At 45.4% G+C, this 18,273-nt stretch overlaps 2 protein-coding genes and 1 long non-coding RNA gene across 4 annotated transcripts in view; all 3 read right to left on the bottom strand.

Annotated features, from left to right (window-relative positions):
- Nucleotides 1–553: 553 nt before the first annotated feature.
- Nucleotides 554–8,312, bottom strand: LOC114803309 (synaptotagmin-like protein 3). 2 transcript variants are annotated; one of them, XM_029002806.1, is made up of 15 exons: nt 5,761–8,312; nt 5,226–5,441; nt 5,041–5,108; nt 4,276–4,327; nt 4,103–4,175; nt 3,960–4,029; nt 3,765–3,877; nt 3,417–3,545; nt 3,000–3,277; nt 2,811–2,913; nt 2,221–2,391; nt 2,068–2,146; nt 1,836–1,935; nt 1,518–1,723; nt 554–675 (listed from the first exon to the last, which is right to left on the bottom strand). In XM_029002806.1, the coding sequence occupies exons 1-15, from the start codon at nt 5,856–5,858 to the stop codon at nt 584–586; spliced, it is 1,848 nt and encodes a 615-aa protein (XP_028858639.1). In that variant the 5' UTR covers nt 5,859–8,312; the 3' UTR covers nt 554–583. The 2 variants fall into 2 exon arrangements, with proteins under 2 accessions (XP_028858639.1, XP_028858640.1); XM_029002807.1 differs by having other exon boundaries at nt 3,000–3,169; nt 5,761–8,308.
- A 1,286-nt stretch (nt 8,313–9,598) lies between these two features.
- LOC114803313 (uncharacterized) lies at nt 9,599–10,247 on the bottom strand. Its single transcript, XR_003751902.1, has 2 exons — nt 9,949–10,247; nt 9,599–9,877 (listed from the first exon to the last, which is right to left on the bottom strand). It is a non-coding gene; the product is annotated as an uncharacterized LOC114803313 (long non-coding RNA).
- Nucleotides 10,248–12,130: 1,883 nt separating this feature from the next.
- Nucleotides 12,131–18,273, bottom strand: part of LOC114803311 (ectonucleotide pyrophosphatase/phosphodiesterase family member 3-like) — a 30,692-nt gene continuing 24,549 nt past the window's right edge. The window contains exons 23-25 of the mRNA XM_029002810.1: nt 13,831–13,957; nt 13,514–13,658; nt 12,131–12,900 (exon numbers count right to left, since the gene is read on the bottom strand). Coding sequence (XP_028858643.1) covers nt 12,748–12,900; nt 13,514–13,658; nt 13,831–13,957 — 425 coding nt within the window. The 3' untranslated portion in view covers nt 12,131–12,747. The remainder of the gene's footprint in view (nt 12,901–13,513; nt 13,659–13,830; nt 13,958–18,273) is intronic.

Below are 18,273 nucleotides of genomic sequence, written 5' to 3' on the forward strand. Positions count from 1 at the left end.
GCAGTGGTGGCCTAGCGGTTAAGGAAGCGGCCCCGTAATCAGAAGGTTGCCGGTTCGAATCCCGATCTGCCAAGGTACCACTGAGGTCCCGTCCCCACACACTGCTCCCCGGGCGCCTGTCATGGTGTCCACTGCTCACTCAGGGTGATGGTTAAATACAGAGGACACATTTCACTGTGTCCGCTGGGTACTGTGCTGTGGTGTGTCACATGTGACCACTTCCACTATCCTTCACCATGTGACATTGCTGACCTCCACGGACTGTCCTACTTGTTCCTCTGCTGACCTCATCTGATAGTCACCTGCTGGGACTCGAACACACATCATTATAGACAAGTGGACGGCAATAACTTTCATCTTGAAATGTATTTTATTGTAATCCTGTAGGTTCCTCTCCAGGTTTTCATCTTGTTAGAGGGAGCTTTCGTCTTTCCACTGTTGCCTCTGGCCTGCTCACCTGGGACTTAGAACGTTTCTATTTGTTTTGGTGCTTTGTACAATGTAGTTGTAAAAGTCATATAAATAAAGACTTGATTGATTGATGTTGAATAAGATGAGGCTCTACTGGGTGGGGTAAGCGTTGTCATGGTTTCCGTGTGTTGATACTGGTACACAGGGCGAGGCTGAAGCTGTGCCACACACTGGGCATTTGTTGCAGGGCTTGCCAGGACGGTGCTGTAAGGCGGAGAGAGAGAGAGAGAGAGGGAGAGAGATGGAGAGAGAGAGAGAGCGAGAGAGAGAGAGAGAGAGAGGGGAGAGAGGGGGGGGGGGGGGGGAGGGGACTAGATTGGAGAGATAGGAGAGAGAGAGAGAAGAGAGAGGGAGAGATAGCTTAGATGGAGAGAGAGGTGAGAGGGGGGGGGAGAGAGAGGGAGAGGGAGAGAGGGAGGGGGGGGAGATGGAGAGAGAGGGAGAGAGAGAGAGGGAGAGAGGGAGGGGGGGGAGAGGAGAGAGAGGAGAGAGAGAGAGGGAGAGAGAGGGAGGGAGAGAGAGAGAGAGAGAGAGGGAGGGAGAGAGAGAGAAAGAGAGAGGAAAGTGACGTCACTTCCCGAAACTCAAATCACACCTTCACTATCTTGCTCTCGCTTGCAGCAGCACACAGTTCCAGCCTTTCAGCATGTGTCACAGTTGCCAAATTGTCAAGTTTTTTTTTTCATTTTATGTATATCAGATTAGATTATTAACTACAATCATTCATAAAAAAAGAATTCACTGCAGGGCTTCACTGGCCATGATAAAAAGTAGCATAAAGTCTCAATGATTAACCTGTGCTGCTGCATTCTTCTGCCACATCCTAATATTGAATCATAGCACCAGAATGAAATGCCAATATTGCACAGCCCAGTTTATTCAGGGGCTTTATGGATTCCTGCACGCTAGTACCAATTCCTGAACGAACTCCTCTACTACGAACTATGTTCAGCTATTTCAGCAAGCATCTGTCTGTCCATCTATGAACATTTTTTTATTATCAACATGGTGTGAAGGATATATGCATTCGATGGAGTTTCTATTACCTCCCTGTAGTCTGGCTGTACCCAGCAGACGTTCAGAGAGGCTGAAGGTCGCTTGGTCCCACAGATCCAGGTGGAGCACAGACTCCTTCAGCTCATGGAGAGTCACCTTGCTGAAGACCAGCTGTAAGGCCCATTTCAAATTGGACTTCTTCTTCACCACTGGGCTTCTCTGGCTCAGGATCTGGCCTCCAGGTAAAGTCAGACTCCTGGAGCAAAGGCAGGGTGGAAACGTGATCTACACTGCGGGCAAAACAGGTTTACTCTTCTATTCTCATGCTGGTCCTCAACATGCAAACACAGGCAGCAGGCGTTTCGTACCCTTTCACAAAGGCAGCTCCTGACTTTGAGCCGGTCATGTTCTGGACACCAGTGACAAGGACAGTCAGTTGACCAGCTTCATGTGAGACACTGCAACTGTCTACATAAAACATCCACATTCACTGGATATATAATCATAACTCATTATTCATTTCAGACATTATTTCCACTGATCTTTATTTGAAGTGCGTACTGTAGAAGCATCACTGGAAAATATGACGCTTGATCTCACCACTTGTGTGCTTCGGGTTGGAAAATTTTACTTTAACAAGCAGCAATCCCACAACCTGGTCCACAGCGCCCCCATCTGACTGCGGATATAAAGACATTATTACATTTCTCCTGTTGCTGTTGTTTACCCTGATTTACCATTTAAATGTCATACCTTTGGCTGAAGCGGATACCAAGCGGGACTCTTTGTGCTGCTGTCCTCAAACCTCCATCCCTCCAGTGGGATGAGAACTTCTCCGATAAAGAACTTTCGCTTCAGCGTCTCAGAGTGCCATACTGACACGTGCAGTGTTCTACTGGCCAACAGGTGGCGCTCCACAGAATACTGGAGACATTAATGCATCATCAGTTAAAAAATATGTATTATTACATAAAAAAATTGAGACCCAAAACAGACTGAACTACAAGCATCATGTTCTGCAGTTGGTCCCAACCTGAGGACACCAAAATTATACTTAATAACATTAAATGGATAAAATCCCAATAACACACCCAATAGGATCATCAGAAATCCCCATTTAAATTCCTGAAGGTATTTGTTACCTCTGGTTGGGGGGCACTGATCTAAAGCCCCAGGCTCCAGGGGAACCTGTCCTACATGTGGTTATGAGACCAGGTTAGTTCTTTTTTCCTGTTGCGTGTGTAGAAAATATACTCTATATGTGAAGTTTTGTTCAATTATTCAGGACTGGAGGAACTAGAACAGTTTCTGCCGTCATACATTGTACCGTGTTTGCAACTCGCCTGCAACGTCTCTTTAAATACGGGATCTGTTGTGTTCTTTTTGGTTGTGGTCTTCAGTTTGCTGCCTGAAGATTTATCTGGTAGAAGATAGACCTTCACATACCTGGAACAAGATCAAGTCAACGCTAGAAAGGCAGCGATATCGATACTATTGCACAGTGAGGCCCTGTAAATATCAGCTGGACTCACGGGTGACATTTCCTTTGCTTGAAGCCCCCAAACATGATGTTCTTGCAGGCGCTGATTAGGATCTCCAAACAGGAAGTGTTGAAGCTGTAGGCCAAGGCGATTTCGATCTCTCCCGTCACACTGGGGTTTCCAGAGGAGTCGGCGTCTGTCTCAATGCTGCTGTTGCTGCCCTGCGACAGGAACGAACACTTCAACTCCGTTTCATTATTCCTCAGCTTCTCTCCTCGACTGTCCGGTCCTGACCTCTGATGCATGAGATGAGCAGTGTGGTGCAGCAGCTGCGAGCACGGACCACGAGTCTTATTCAGTCTGATGTGAGACGGATAAGACAACGTCCTGCTTCACGCAGCGCCATACAGCTAGTAGTGCACAGCAGTAACATGCTTCATTTAAATATAGGTGATAATAATTTCTCACCCTCGTCTCTCCTGAACTCAGCGATGTGTCCCGGTCGGTGAGAGCCCCAGAGGACAGACTCTTGGACGTTTGCTGCTCCCACTCTTTAAACTTCTTAAATATATTTGAAAGGCTTGGGCCTTTGTTCAGCTGATGAATAAATGAAATGTGCCATTTTGTATTTAGGTACAGAGGATTTATAAGGAGAATTTGATAACTGATGGCAGGGTATTCCTAAGTATTCCTAAAGTATTCCTTTAAAGCTCCTGCACACAGGAGGTCACAGGAAAGGTGACATATGACATTTTTGCGAATTTAACAGGGCTGTGTACACCTGAGGAACTGATGAGTCTTTTGTACGTGTCTTACGATGAAAGCAGTGCTGATGGCAGTGTCTGATTGGCTCTTGGACATGCTGATGGTCCTGTCATAGTTCACAGTCAGAAGGTCAGCCCTCAGGTCACTCTGAGACTTGGAGATCCCTGTCATACAAATTTCAGCAGGTTGACACTCATATAAAACTTGTCTGGTTTCACTACATCATTTAGAAAATCTGGAACGTACTCCTGATGTGAGAGTTGAAAGACATCACAAGATCCTCCATGGACTTTGTTAAAGGCGAAGAAGTGAAATTCTGAAACCCCACGGGAATGAATGAATGAACATGAGATGAACAGCTCATATTGAACATGAGATGAACAGCTCACCCCAGACCGGCTGAATGATAGCTTGGCCACATCTTGAAAAGGTGGAGGGGTTGGTGGAACTATAGAGATGTTACTGGAACCCAAACACACACACACACACACACACATTTTCAAGTGAAAATCTTCCTGCATATTTGAACGCAGTGCAAAACGAGCCCAGCATCATCTCTCACCCCAGTCTCTGGTGGGACTTCAGTAACTTTTCTCCAATGGTTTCATGCTGAGCTGAAAACAGGAAAACACTCTTACTAGATCATAGATGAAGTTTGATCTGGACCAGATTACTGAGATTCCTGCTGAGCACCAGTAAGGTGGGATAACAGGGAAAGTGTGTAAATGTAACCTGTTAAAATGACATTATATTATATTTTACATTATAATTGGACCATTTGACCAATCGCCTTCATTTACATTTACATTTACAGCATTTATCAGACGCCCTTATCCAGAGCGACTTACAATCAGTAGTTACAGGGACAGTCCCCCCCTGGAGACACTCAGGGTTAAGTGTCTTGCTCAGGGACACAATGGTAGTAAGTGGGATTTGAACCCGGGTCTTCTGGTTCATGGGCGAGTGTGTTACCCACTAGGCCACTACCACGCCATTGCCTTCATCAAGCAATAATTAATCTTTACTCAGATTAGACTATCAAATAAAAACAAAATACGATGGGGCCAAAAATATAATCTACAGTGTGCGTCACCATACTCCTAAAATATATAAGCATCAATATTAAAAACGTTTTAAATATTACTATTTTGGACGCTGTTGTTGCTTTGTGCCTCATCTGTGCCAACACACAATCACTAAAATATTAATATCATGTTGCTCACTGCACACATTCTGCACCGAGTAACAGAACGGCTGCAACTACAAACCCCAAGATTTCATATTCATATCCAGGCCATAAATTCCGAGATGGATGCACGTTGTGTACCTGTTTCATGTGGAAACTTCTTTCCTCGCTCCTCCAAAAACCATTCGCCCGACTTGACTTTAACCTCCCTGCCAGAAACAAGCATTAATACTTTTAATAAGCGCGTATTATATTCATATTATACTGCGGTGGAGAATCATGGGGTCTCGGTGGCCTGATGCTGCTCTCTGATTGGATGTCCACACCTGTACGCGTGACACACAGTACACCTCCAGAACCTCCTGGTCAGGAACACTCGGCATCTGCCGCAGATCCGGTGGCTGCAGCCTAGACACACAGCTCCAGTGTTCCAGAACCTTCCAAGGGGCTTCTGGCAGCGGGCACATGTCCGCTCCCCATACTGCCGCGAGATGCTCTTCGCACCCCTGCGCCGGAGGTCCTGCAGCTCCACTTTTAGCCTCCTGGTAACACGTTCAAGTACAGATCAATCTTAAGAATTATTAATAATTATTAGAATTATATTAATGACTAACTGGGGAAGAAGACCCCAAACCCCTCTTACTGAGCGAGGGGACTGTCCCTGTATAATCATCGTCAGTTAGAATGTGGTGACAATGACAATGACGCCTAAACTGGTCATAATTATAATGAACCATTTTAAACACATTCCTGTTGTTTGGGTGATTTAACATCCCAACTGGATCCTGTGTTTACTGCACAGTGCCTGTCCAATAGAAGAGACACTAATATTAGAGGCTAAATGAAGAACATAGACTTTACCGTATACGGTCCTCTTCCATAGAACGCAGGATCTTGTCTCTGTGCAGAACTTCCAGAACTTTCTCCCGCTCCAGAGCTTTGAGCAGACTGAGATCCATAATCTCCTCTGGCTTTATTCTTATGACAATGTCCTCATCGTGCACCTGAAGGTTACAGCAGCTCCTCACACACTGGCCGTGAGATTCACTTCTCAGAGCGTGAAACAGGAAGCAGCCAGCCGGTCCTAACCTGTCTGTGGTGCACACTCACTCACTCACTCACTCACTCACTCACACACACTCACTAAATGCCACCTAGTGCATTATTGATGCATGTCTCCCTTTTTAGTATAAGGGGGAGTAGGTGAAAGAGTCCCCTGTGTTTGACAGGCCTGCCATCAGTAACCACGTGTTTTTTGGTGTAAAAACACACACACAAACTTTGCCAGTAGGACATATTGATAGTAAATTTGTCCTCGTCCTCGTCCCCAGTTACCTCCACCAGCTCCTCCGGCAGGACCCCAAGGCGTTCCCAGACCAGACTGGAGATGGTGAAATTCTGATGGTATATTTGGTGGAACATTAATAACCACCTGGATTATTAAATCACATAAAATCAATAAAATGATGTAGGGTCAGCATAATGCAAATCATCCGAAAACGTCCCCTGTCCCCTGATGTCTTTCATTTCAGTCTGTGACTGAAAAGGCAACTGACAGAGCTCATGATGACTGCATTTACCTGAAGTGACATCATTGGCGGTCCTGCCACAAACTGTCCCCACAACACCCACACATCATTTCCTGGAAGTGCAGATATGGTCACCTGACCGACATCTGACCTAATAACCAGTGCTACTGACCACAAACGTAGTATAGTTTTATATTTTTATACATCCTACTTCTCCAGCCCGTTGTTCGGGATTTACGACCCTTACGATCTGTCTGACAAGTAGCGTCTGTGTCAATCAGAACAAGGTCCCCCTGTGGGACGTCCGGTCTGTTCAGCGGTGGGACTTTCCTCTGATCGTGCTGTCTGTCTGCAGCTCTGCTTAAACAGGGACAGGCTGGGGATGAAAGGACACTGGTGGGGACTCGTTCTCCACCACAACTTACCATGAATACACCACCCTTACACCACGTGAGAAGATTCATTTCAAAGAGTTTCCCAGTTGCACAGGAATGTTCCATGAACATCCCATGATCCCCGCCAGCTCCTGCTGGGTCAGCTGTCCACAGTCCATGACCTCTAGAATTCTTACTGACTGTGTTTGGTTGATTTGGTCTGATGGTGTGGTCCTTCTTCTACAACTCCACCCACCACAGCAGACCCTGGTCAACATCACACCACCTTCACCACTTGCTGTGATGTTTCATTACTTTGAGTTTAGTGGGTTTTGGTTAGATTCTTTATAAGGGTTTTAAGATTCAGATTCAGTCATGTAGCTTGTTTATGTGACTGTTTTTTGGACCTGAACCATTTAGAAATGAATAAAAAGCACACGTCACTGTGTTCAGACCTTTGGAGATTCTTAGCGAGTCTTCCCATGCGCGCATGTAAATAAAGACTAAATTCTCATGTTGACTCCTCAGACGCTCGCTGATGGAAATAACTTCCACAAAGTGGGATCGGTCATGCCTGTGAGCTAAAATATTTGATTTCTTAACATTTTAATGACATCATATTTGCTTGATTCTGTGAAAACATAAAATAAGAAAACATAAAACGAGAGAATTGTGAGCCATTAGTGCAACATTCAATTAGAAATTCATAACCTGTGAGCTTTCTTAGCAAGAGCAGTTGTTTTCGTGGCTGTGAGTTCCAGGCAAGTTAATAATAACTTGAGTGACAAGACCAGTCAAATGGGAAAAGTGAAGCTCCTATTAGTTTTGAAACGTATATAATGATAAAAAAAAGAAAGAAAACCATGGTAATGCCTGTCTGTGTATGAGCAGACAGATCCCGGACCGGAGTAACCCCTTCCGGACCGGATCATGACAGTGGGCGTTCACCCCTCCGTTCTCTCTCTCGATCGAAGGTAGAAAGTGGGAAATATTGAGAGTTAAGAAGGGTAAAGTGTTACAAGGAATGGACAAAATGGAGAAGTATTTTAAAATATGGGAAACGGAAGGTGAATGAAGGAACAAAAAAAGGGGGAAAACGCTGAAGCTGTGAAACTAAATACCGTTTCTGCTGCTGCTGTTGCGTCTTTGTTTTCTATGCAAAATTCTAGAGGATCTTCAGCCTGTCTGAGTCTAGACTCCGCCCCTCCACCCTGGAAAAATGTACAGCCCCTACCAGACCAAGAAGATGGCTTCCACAGCCGATTCCTGCTGCAGTACTACTTACTACCGTCAGAAGAAGTCCCTGCTCCGACTCTACAAGAGCCAACCAACTCCAGAACAACTGTTGGCCCCATTCAGGTAGTGGACTCTCTGGACTGGTATAAAATGTGATGAATCCATTTTCTCCCTCCAAGACCCCCATGACCCTGCGGTGACCACCCTCCCCATGGTCCAGGTGGCTGGAGGAGATGGCCCTGTTTATGTTTATAAGACCTTGGACAACTGATAACCTCTTGAACTCCTCTAAGCAGCTCCCTAAAGCAGAACGAGGGGGAGCAGCCTTGTCTAGGATTTGCACATTGTGGCTTGGCTCATCAACAAAGCGAAAAACAGTATGATGTGTTCTTCTGCTGTAGCCGAATGTGGCCCAACAAAAGCAGAGGAAAAGGACGCCTATGGTGGAAAACGTGGACACAGAAGAGGACAAGTCCACCATGGGCATTTCCAACTGGATTGATGGGTGACGTGAGATGCAGTTCCAGACAGAGGCATGGCTGAAGCCCTGGAGAAAGTTCCACATAAGGTTATGTACATCTACACTGACACACGCTGAAACGAACATACACTGACAGAAATGACACAAACGTGCATTCTACACAACTCTTGCAGTCAAGGTTGCAGAGAGAGTCACATGGATCCATGCGTCTCATTGTAAGAGGATTCCAACTCCAACAGCGCACCCGAGCAAGATGAGTAAGGGAATCTGTGTCTTTACTTCAACACGTGCCAAGCTACCAACTCAACCTTGTCCCTGCATCCTTTCTGCATATATGATAAGCTAACACTTAACCTCATACCTGCCCCTACTAACTCTGCCCTCTCTTTAAACCCCATATCTCTTTCTGTTTTCCCTCAGTCAAGAAGGAAGAGATCAGTCGAGGTCCTAACATGTCCAAAAGTGGTATTAATCATGCACACAGGTTCCTCATAAAAGTGTATTTTTCCATGAACTCTTTTGCCACCATCTCAGTTCCACTAATTGGTTTGTCCTATAAGGGACATAAAGCCATAGACTATGCAGGCTACTTCTGGTATATGACTAATGATCCACCCTAGTGACAGATTCCTGACGACAATGATGAAGCTATTACACGTAAGCACGTGCAGACCACTGCATGCTGCCTGCTTCCACTGTTAGAAACACTGTTCAATGCGCCACTTTTTTCATAGAAACGTGTGTGTTTAGCATAAAACCATGCGTTATAATGCACCCGAATTATGGCCCGTATGGCCTTGTATGTTTCCTCTACCTCCGCTCAATTTTACATTTTGGCTCCGCCCTGTCTGTGAGGCGCCGCAGGCATTTTAATTGATTCATTGTTGCAGCAACAACAATTGACAAAGAATATTAATTTTTTTTGTGCCACGTTTTCAGCATAAATTTTTACCCACTAACCCCGTGGTAAAGCTTTACCATAAAAGGCCATTTTTTTGATGGCTAGTTCAAGTTCACATGCTTATAAATAATAACTATAATAAAACAGTTACACCAACATCTCAGACAGAGTTAAAAGCCAAGGAGAAAAATGTGTTTTTAATATTTTTATAATATATTAACAAAGTTTACGGGGTATGAGTATTTTTTCAAGGCTGTAATGGAAATGTACTACTGCAGACTCCACAGTGGCTGACAGTTGGCTGGTGTTACGAGTGAGTTCCACCATTTGTTCCGAGATGGACAGCAATGGACATCCTTGGCTGCCTGTTGACCCGAAAACCCACAACAGAGGTGTTGAGTAAAAGTTCCATATATGGCAGTGGGCAGGGACTCGGAAATCCGACTTCTCTCCACTCCTGTAGTTGGAAAAGTGTTGTAAGATGAAACGCCCCAGAGGGGCTGCTTAGTCTGTACACAATGAACTGACGTGAAGGGGAGGTCTGTGGTTGGCATCTTCTGGGGAGCGTGGTCAGCATCGTTGGTGCTCTCCAATCTCCCTGGGCTCCTTTATGTGCGGTGGGGAAAAACACACAAGTTATTTTGAGGCCGGGCCATCGGCAAAACATTGCATTGTGGTCACTGGAACTGTAATAGTTTTGAGAATGTTTGCTGCTATAGAGCTCCGCAGTTGTGGAACAGCTTGCCTGTCAGTGTCCGGGACTCAGACACAGTCTCAGTGTTTAAATCCAATCTCAAAACCTATCTGTTTTCTCTGGCTTTTTGCTAAAGTCCTAGACCCTCATTTCACTTCATTTTGACGCAGTGTCAATTATAAAGTCCAGTTTATCACAGAGTCCCCCTGTTAGACACAGACAAAGTTAAATTCACCAGTTAGGCTGTCCTAGTTAGGGTACCGGGCCCCTGTAGCACCAATATACCACTATAACCACATATTTCAGTATCGGTCGTACAGTGCAACCGTCTGCCGCTGCTTCTGTTTGTTTTTCTCCGAGACACGGAATCAAGCACCCAGACTACTGGCAGACCCCAGTGATCAGACCAGCAAATAAATCCTGGTTCCTGACAACTGCTAAACAAGGACATACCATGAAACAAACCAGAGGGTCACCACCATTACAACTACAGCTTCAGGGATCTTCAAATGGACCAATAACATCATTACAGACACGTAATCTAGACCATGACACTGACTACATCCTGGACTACTCCAACCCTACAACTGTAGGACTTATTATTATATCATATCCAACCCTGCACTGACACCATTTGCAGGCTCACTCTACCCTGGAAGGGGGTCCCTCTCTGTATCACTCCTTCCCAACGTTTATTTCTTTCTTTTTTTCTCTCTGTGTGGAGTTTGTGTGGAGTTTTTCCTTGTGTGCAGAAGGGTCAAGTGTGGGGGGGGTCAACTGTAGGGCCTGTCAAAGCCCATTGAGACATACTGTATGTGATTTTGGGCTAAATAAGAAATAAATGTTGTTGTTGTTGTTGCTTCACCGTTTTTAGATCTTTTTGTCAGTTGATTCTGTGGTGTATTGAAGTATAATTCCAAGCTGTCACGACCATGCGGGATTGATGAGGCAGGTGTACGGAGAGGAGGACGAAGAGTGACGAGGAGATGAGGAATGAAGGACGCTATCACCCGACATCACGAAGCCATTCCTTCATAATCAGTACTTGGAGTTTATCAGATTTTGTTTGTCCACCCACCTCACAGGACCACAAGATTTCAAGGAGATTAAGTCCGGGGCGTTTCCTGGCCAGGGAACCACAATTTCCCAGAACCACTGAGTCCTCACTTTGGCCTTATGACACGGAGCTCCATCATGCTGGAAGTCATGCTGGAAATCATGCATTGTTCTTCACCAAACTGTTCTTGGATGGTTGGGAGAAGTTGCTGTCAAAGGATGATTTGGTATCATTCTTTATTCATGGCTGTGTTCTTCACATCTCAGGATGCTTTACTGTTGGCACGAGACAGGACTGATGGTAGCACTCACATTTTCTTCTTCAAGCTTTTAAAGCATCCAGTTTGCTCTTCTAACTTAATCAGCAATGCAGAATGATCTCCAGCCTTGTGCTCCTTTGGGAAAACCAGTTCTGAAGCAGGTGAGAACCTGGCCAGCAGGAGCCATCTCTGCTCTTCAAGACTGTTTTGAGTGCACTGACTGACATGTTCAGGGAGGTTGAAGTTTATTGTCATATGTACAAAGTATAGCGTACAGAACACAATGAAAGGGTGACAAGGTGGCCCTAAAATTCAGAAAATTCACAGCCACTTCCAGGACAGCGGTGACACGCAACGCATGTGACATCCAGGCCATGATAAACTACAGGACTAAAACCTCTGCCTATGACAGTGACCCCTCCTGAATGACTTCTACACACGACAGAACAACGTGACTGTGAGGAAATCCAAACCTCCTTCCAGTGATCAGGTGCTGTGTCCAACCACGGCGGACGTGAGGACACTTTACTGGTCTGTGCGCAGGTATTTTTATACGTAGGGTGACATCTATCTAGTGACATCTGTGGCAGAACTGTTCTGGACCTCCACTTCTCCACTATTCCAACTATATTATATGTTGGTAATTGTAAAAGGACCAGCTATCTACTGTTCTCTGTGATGGAAAAAAACAGAAACCATATTAACACATATTAACACTTTAATTTCAATACACATACACAAAAATTAAAAAAGATCCGATAAAAAAATACAAATAGTGTGCCTTTTACTCCTCCCTACGCCGTACCTCCCCCAAAACACTGAGCATGAAGAGAAGGGAGACCTGAAAGTTGAAACCCTGATAAGATTTACACAATATTTCAATATCAGAATGGCTTAAAATATTCTGAAAATGCCTGAAGTTTTCAGAAAGTATTTCATCTTTGCTTATGTAATGGAAAGATGTTAACAGGAGCTGAGAGCTTTTCGGTCTTTGAAGTCTTTTCTGATTGAACTCTGGTGAAGCTCCAAAAACACAAAGAGTTGCCCAATGTTTCCATATTACATAAGCACAAAGAGAGAGAGAGAGAGAGAGAGAGCAAGAGAAAAATAGACAGACCACGAGAATGAGCGAGCAAGACAGAAAAAGAATGAGCGAGCAAGAGAGGAAAGGAATGAGCGAGCGAGAGAGAAAAAGTGAGCGAGCGAGAGAGAAAAAGTGAGCGAGCGAGAGAAAAAGAGTGAGCGAGCGAGAGAGAAAAAGTGAGTGAGAGAGAGAGAAAAACAGTGAGCGAGCGAGAGAGTTCTTTGTGAATATTTCTAAAATGTTTCTAAATACGTCTTGAGCAGCAACGTTTCTTCAACAGATATCCGGTCATGGAAGAAACTCAGCCCAGTCAGTAGCTCCACATCTCGGACCCGTGCCACATGGAGCTTAGCCCACTTCTCCACCCACTGGAAGTCTGGTTTATCCTGTAAACAGATGAGGGACAGTCTCAACATGATGTCTCTGTATCCCACAGTTGATTTCTAAAAAAGAAAACCACCACACCCGTCAACTCAAGCAGGACAGATTGGAATGGAAATGGCATCAAAACTGGAAGTGCTCTGACTAGCCTGGAAAGTCTCATTGAATATCGAAAAGAGATGCTCATCGGTCATCTTTGATCTGATATATTAACACAGGTTGATTACTATTGCAGTTACATGGAAATATTGTATTGTAAATGGTACTATTACACCATTACAGAAATGCCTTGTCCAAAAAGAACATATAGCTGTCATACACCTCCAACAAGACGTTCCCGTCATGGCTCCTCTGTCCAATTGCCTTACACACCAAGCAGCAGCACTATAATGGATGCACACGCATGTTCTGCCGTAAGATTGTGCCACGCCCCAAGTGCATTGCCACCCTGCATAGCTGTAGTGATGGATAGATAGTGTGTGAGTTTTTAAAAGAGCAGTAATTCATTCAGGGGACCAGTAAAGGCATTTTCAGGCCTGAAACTAATGATGGGAGTGAAATAAATTCTCTTATTTAAACCCCTGTGTACTGACATGGGAAATGCTTTGTTAGACTTACTGAACAAGTCTCTAGTCTGTCTGGCCGGTGTGGGAAGATGAAGGAAACTGCAGTCAGAGGACCTTGGCACCCATCTGGAGAAAAGGAGGAATTCTTGCAGCTCGTGAGAATCACAAAGAAATGTGTTGGGACTGGAACCTCTTCCCTGTTAAATATAAGAGACAATACCAGAAACATGCATTTAATCAGGGTTGAACATAATATAGAAATCATTATACAACAAGAATACCTACAACCTTTAGATGCCCCCCCTGACACTCAGTAATGATAATATACCTTGAAGAGCATAAATGACAATTAGAGTAAAATGATCTCACTTTGTTGAGTGTGAGTCATAGTGTCCATCAGCATTTTCATCAAAGATGGGTCCACTCATGACGTTGACTCCATTCATACGCTCTAGATATTCCAGTATCGTGGCCTTGTGAAAGTACTCCCAAACATCTAAAGGAATGATGGAAACAGACAAACATCAATTTGGAATCAATAAATGAAAATAAGAACTACATGAGTTCATTATTTGCTTGTACACAGTTATGCTTTTATGACAATAAAGAAATCTTTTGTGATGAATATTACGGAGGTGGAATCATTCTCCATGTATTCCAGAACCTACCTCCTGTGCTCAGTACTTACCAGGCCCTCCAGGAAGTCATGATGTTGCGGTCGCAACAATTAACGCAAATTATTTGCAAGTTGTCATGATATGTATGAATAATTCATGTTTTAGATGTAGTTCACGTGGTAGCCTGTGGATGGCAGTGTAACAAAGATAAAAGAAAGTGAAGTGATTGTTATTGTGAAATAACTGTATTTAACCATCACCCTGAGTGAGCAGTGGGCACCATGACAGGCGCCCGGGGAGCAGCGTGTGGGGACGGTGCTTTGCTCAGTGGCACCTTGGCGGATCGGGATTCAAACTGGCAACCTTCTGATTACATTTGGTAAAACATAAAAGTTGGTGTAGTGTCTACTCTATAAAGTAATATGGTGTCAGAAGTGGGATTAATTAGGAAAACAAGAGTGTCACAAGCATGGAAGGAGCAATGGGTAAATCCAAACAGAACTGTGGAAAAGTCTAATGGACGACAACTGGGAATCTGCTTAGCTCCATGAGATGCAGCAATAATGAGAGAGCATTACCACTTACAGACAGTCGAAGAAATAACCAGCATAATTCCCTTTGCTGGATGCAAGCTCAGGTTTTTGCCAACTTAAATTAGTTGAAGCTCGCTCTCGCGTCTGGGGATGAAGTTGCATGGTAGTGGGAAGGTGAGCATCAGCACGCATTCAACAAATTAATAACAATCTCAAGTAATATGACGTAAAGCTTCCAGTGACACTGGACAGTTGACTGGGTGCGGCCTTATTCCAAGAGGACACGCCAGTTGCTTACGAATCACGTGCATTGACAGCTACGCACAAATAGAAAAAGAGATGTTCATCAACTACAGGCTCACTCCATCACCAACCTGCACTGACACCAACTACAGGCTCACTCCATCACCAACCTGCACTGACATAAACTACAGGCTCACTCCATCACCAACCCTGCACTGGCACCAACTACAGACTCACTCCATCACCAACCTGCACTGACACCAACTACAGACTCACTCCATCACCAACCTGCACTGGCACCAACTACAGGCTCACTCCATCACCAACCTGCACTGACACCAACTACAGGCTCACTCCATCACCAACCTGCACTGACACCAACTACAGACTCACTCCATCACCAACCTGCACTAACACCAACTACAGGCTCACTCCATCACCAACCTGCACTGGCACCAACTACAGGCTCACTCCATCACCAACCTGCACTAACACCAACTACAGGCTCACTCCATCACCAACCTGCACTGACACCAACTACAGACTCACTCCATCACCAACCTGCACTGACACCAACTACAGGCTCACTCCATCACCAACCTGCACTGACACCAACTACAGGCTCACTCCATCACCAACCTGCACTGGCACCAACTACAGGCTCACTCCATCACCAACCTGCACTGACATAAACTACAGGCTCACTCCATCACCAACCTGCACTGGCACCAACTACAGGCTCACTCCATCACCAACCTGCACTGGCACCAACTACAGGCTCACTCCATCACCAACCTGCACTAACACCAACTACAGGCTCACTCCATCACCAACCTGCACTAACACCAACTACAGGCTCACTCCATCACCAACCTGCACTGACATAAACTACAGGCTCACTCCATCACCAACCTGCACTGGCACCAACTACAGGCTCACTCCATCACCAACCTGCACTAACACCAACTACAGGCTCACTCCATCACCAACCCTGCACTAACACCAACTACAGGCTCACTCCATCACCAACCTGCACTGACATAAACTACAGGCTCACTCCATCACCAACCTGCACTGGCACCAACTACAGGCTCACTCCATCACCAACCTGCACTAACACCAACTACAGGCTCACTCCATCACCAACCCTGCACTAACACCAACTACAGGCTCACTCCATCACCAACCTGCACTGACATAAACTACAGGCTCACTCCATCACCAACCTGCACTGACATAAACTACAGGCTCACTCCATCACCAACCTGCACTGACATAAACTACAGGCTCACTCCATCACCAACCTGCACTGGCACCAACTACAGGCTCACTCCATCACCAACCTGCACTGGCACCAACTACAGGCTCACTCCATCACCAACCTGCACTAACACCAACTACAGGCTCACTCCATCACCAACCTGCACTAACACCAACTACAGACTCACTCCATCACCAACCTGCACTGACACCAACTACAGGCTCACTCCATCACCAACCTGCACTGACACCAACTACAGGCTCACTCCATCACCAACCTGCACTGGCACCAACTACAGACTCACTCCATCACCAACCTGCACTGGCACCAACTACAGACTCACTCCATCACCAACCTGCACTAACACCAACTACAGACTCACTCCATCACCAACCTGCACTGACACCAACTACAGGCTCACTCCATCACCAACCTGCACTAACACCAACTACAGACTCACTCCATCACCAACCTGCACTGACACCAACTACAGGCTCACTCCATCACCAACCTGCACTTGCACCAACTACAGACTCACTCCATCACCAACCTGCACTTGCACCAACTACAGACTCACTCCATCACCAACCTGCACTGACACCAACTACAGACTCACTCCATCACCAACCTGCACTGACACCAACTACAGACTCACTCCATCACCAACCTGCACTGACACCAACTACAGGCTCACTCCATCACCAACCTGCACTGGCACCAACTACAGGCTCACTCCATCACCAACCTGCACTTGCACCAACTACAGACTCACTCCATCACCAACCTGCACTTGCACCAACTACAGACTCACTCCATCACCAACCTGCACTTGCACCAACTACAGACTCACTCCATCACCAACCTGCACTGACACCAACTACAGACTCACTCCATCACCAACCTGCACTGACACCAACTACAGACTCACTCCATCACCAACCTGCACTGACACCAACTACAGGCTCACTCCATCACCAACCTGCACTGACATAAACTACAGGCTCACTCCATCACCAACCTGCACTAACACCAACTACAGGCTCACTCCATCACCAACCTGCACTGGCACCAACTACAGGCTCACTCCATCACCAACTCATAACAGCATTTATTTAACCCATTTACATTTACAGCATTTACCAGACGTCCTTATCCAGAGCGACTTAGTCAGTAGTTACAGGACAGTCCCCCCTGGAGACACTCAGGATTAAGTGTCCTGCTCAGGGACACAATGGTAGTAAGTGGGATTTGAACCCGGGTCTTCTGGTTCATAGGCGAGTGTGTTACCCACTAGGCTACTACCACCCACTGATATCAACTACCGGCTCACTCCATCACCAACCTGCACTGACACCATTTGCAGGCTCACTCTACCCTTCCCAACGTTTCTTCCTTTCTCTCTTTTTTTTCTGTGGAGTTTTTCCTTGTGTGCAGAAGGGTCAAGTGTGGGGGGGTCAACTGTAGGGCCAGTCAAAGCCCATTGAGACATACTGTATGTGATTCTGGGCACAATAAGAAATAAATGTTGTTGTGTTGTTACAAGCCAGTAAATGAAATGTACATCGCAGACATGTTGTTTGCAGCATATTTACCAGTGACCAGCTCACCCGATACTGATATAGAAGCTCAGGTGAACATGGGGATTTCCAACTTACACAATGCAAGTGAGAAATTAGAAGAAAGGAAACATGATATGGAACTAACTAAACTTACAGAGACAGTCCTGAATGGATGGCCAGAATCTACGAAAGAAATACAATCGTATTGGAACTACAGAGTAGTAATTTAAGTAGTGGATGGAGTTAAAGGAGAGTAACTCATTGTTCCAGCAGCAATAAGAGCTGAAATGCTAAAGCATATTCACAAAGTCACTTGGAAGAGATGTTCTCTTCTGGTCTGGAATATCACAAAGTCACAATTCATCAAACATAGAATTCCTGAAATTCCATTTCAGATGACAGACCACAGTTCAGCTGTCGTGAATTGCAGGCCTGTGCAAAAGAGTGGGATTTCACTCACAAGGCAACCAGCCCTCACCATGAGGATGACATGGAAATACAGACAGTTAAACTCGTATTCGTCTTTTTCTGAATCTGAGGAGGACATTAACCAGCTCAGCTGTTAATGAGTCTATGCATGAAGACAAGACTTCCAACAT

Source organism: Denticeps clupeoides, chromosome 14 (assembly GCF_900700375.1).
Source record: "Denticeps clupeoides chromosome 14, fDenClu1.1, whole genome shotgun sequence".
Classification (NCBI taxonomy): domain Eukaryota; kingdom Metazoa; phylum Chordata; class Actinopteri; order Clupeiformes; family Denticipitidae; genus Denticeps; species Denticeps clupeoides.

Bases quoted from the DNA above. Each gene is read 5' to 3' on its own strand.
- LOC114803309 (XM_029002806.1), bottom strand. From the start codon at position 5,858: ATGGATCTCAGTCTGCTCAAAGCTCTGGAGCGGGAGAAAGTTCTGGAA. The intron at 2,914-2,999 runs GTGAGTCCAGCT...ATCTTGTTCCAG, and splicing joins AAGCAAAGGAAATGTCACCC to GTATGTGAAGGTCTATCTTC. The intron at 676-1,517 runs GTAATAGAAACT...TCCGCCTTACAG, and splicing joins TACAGCCAGACTACAGGGAG to CACCGTCCTGGCAAGCCCTG.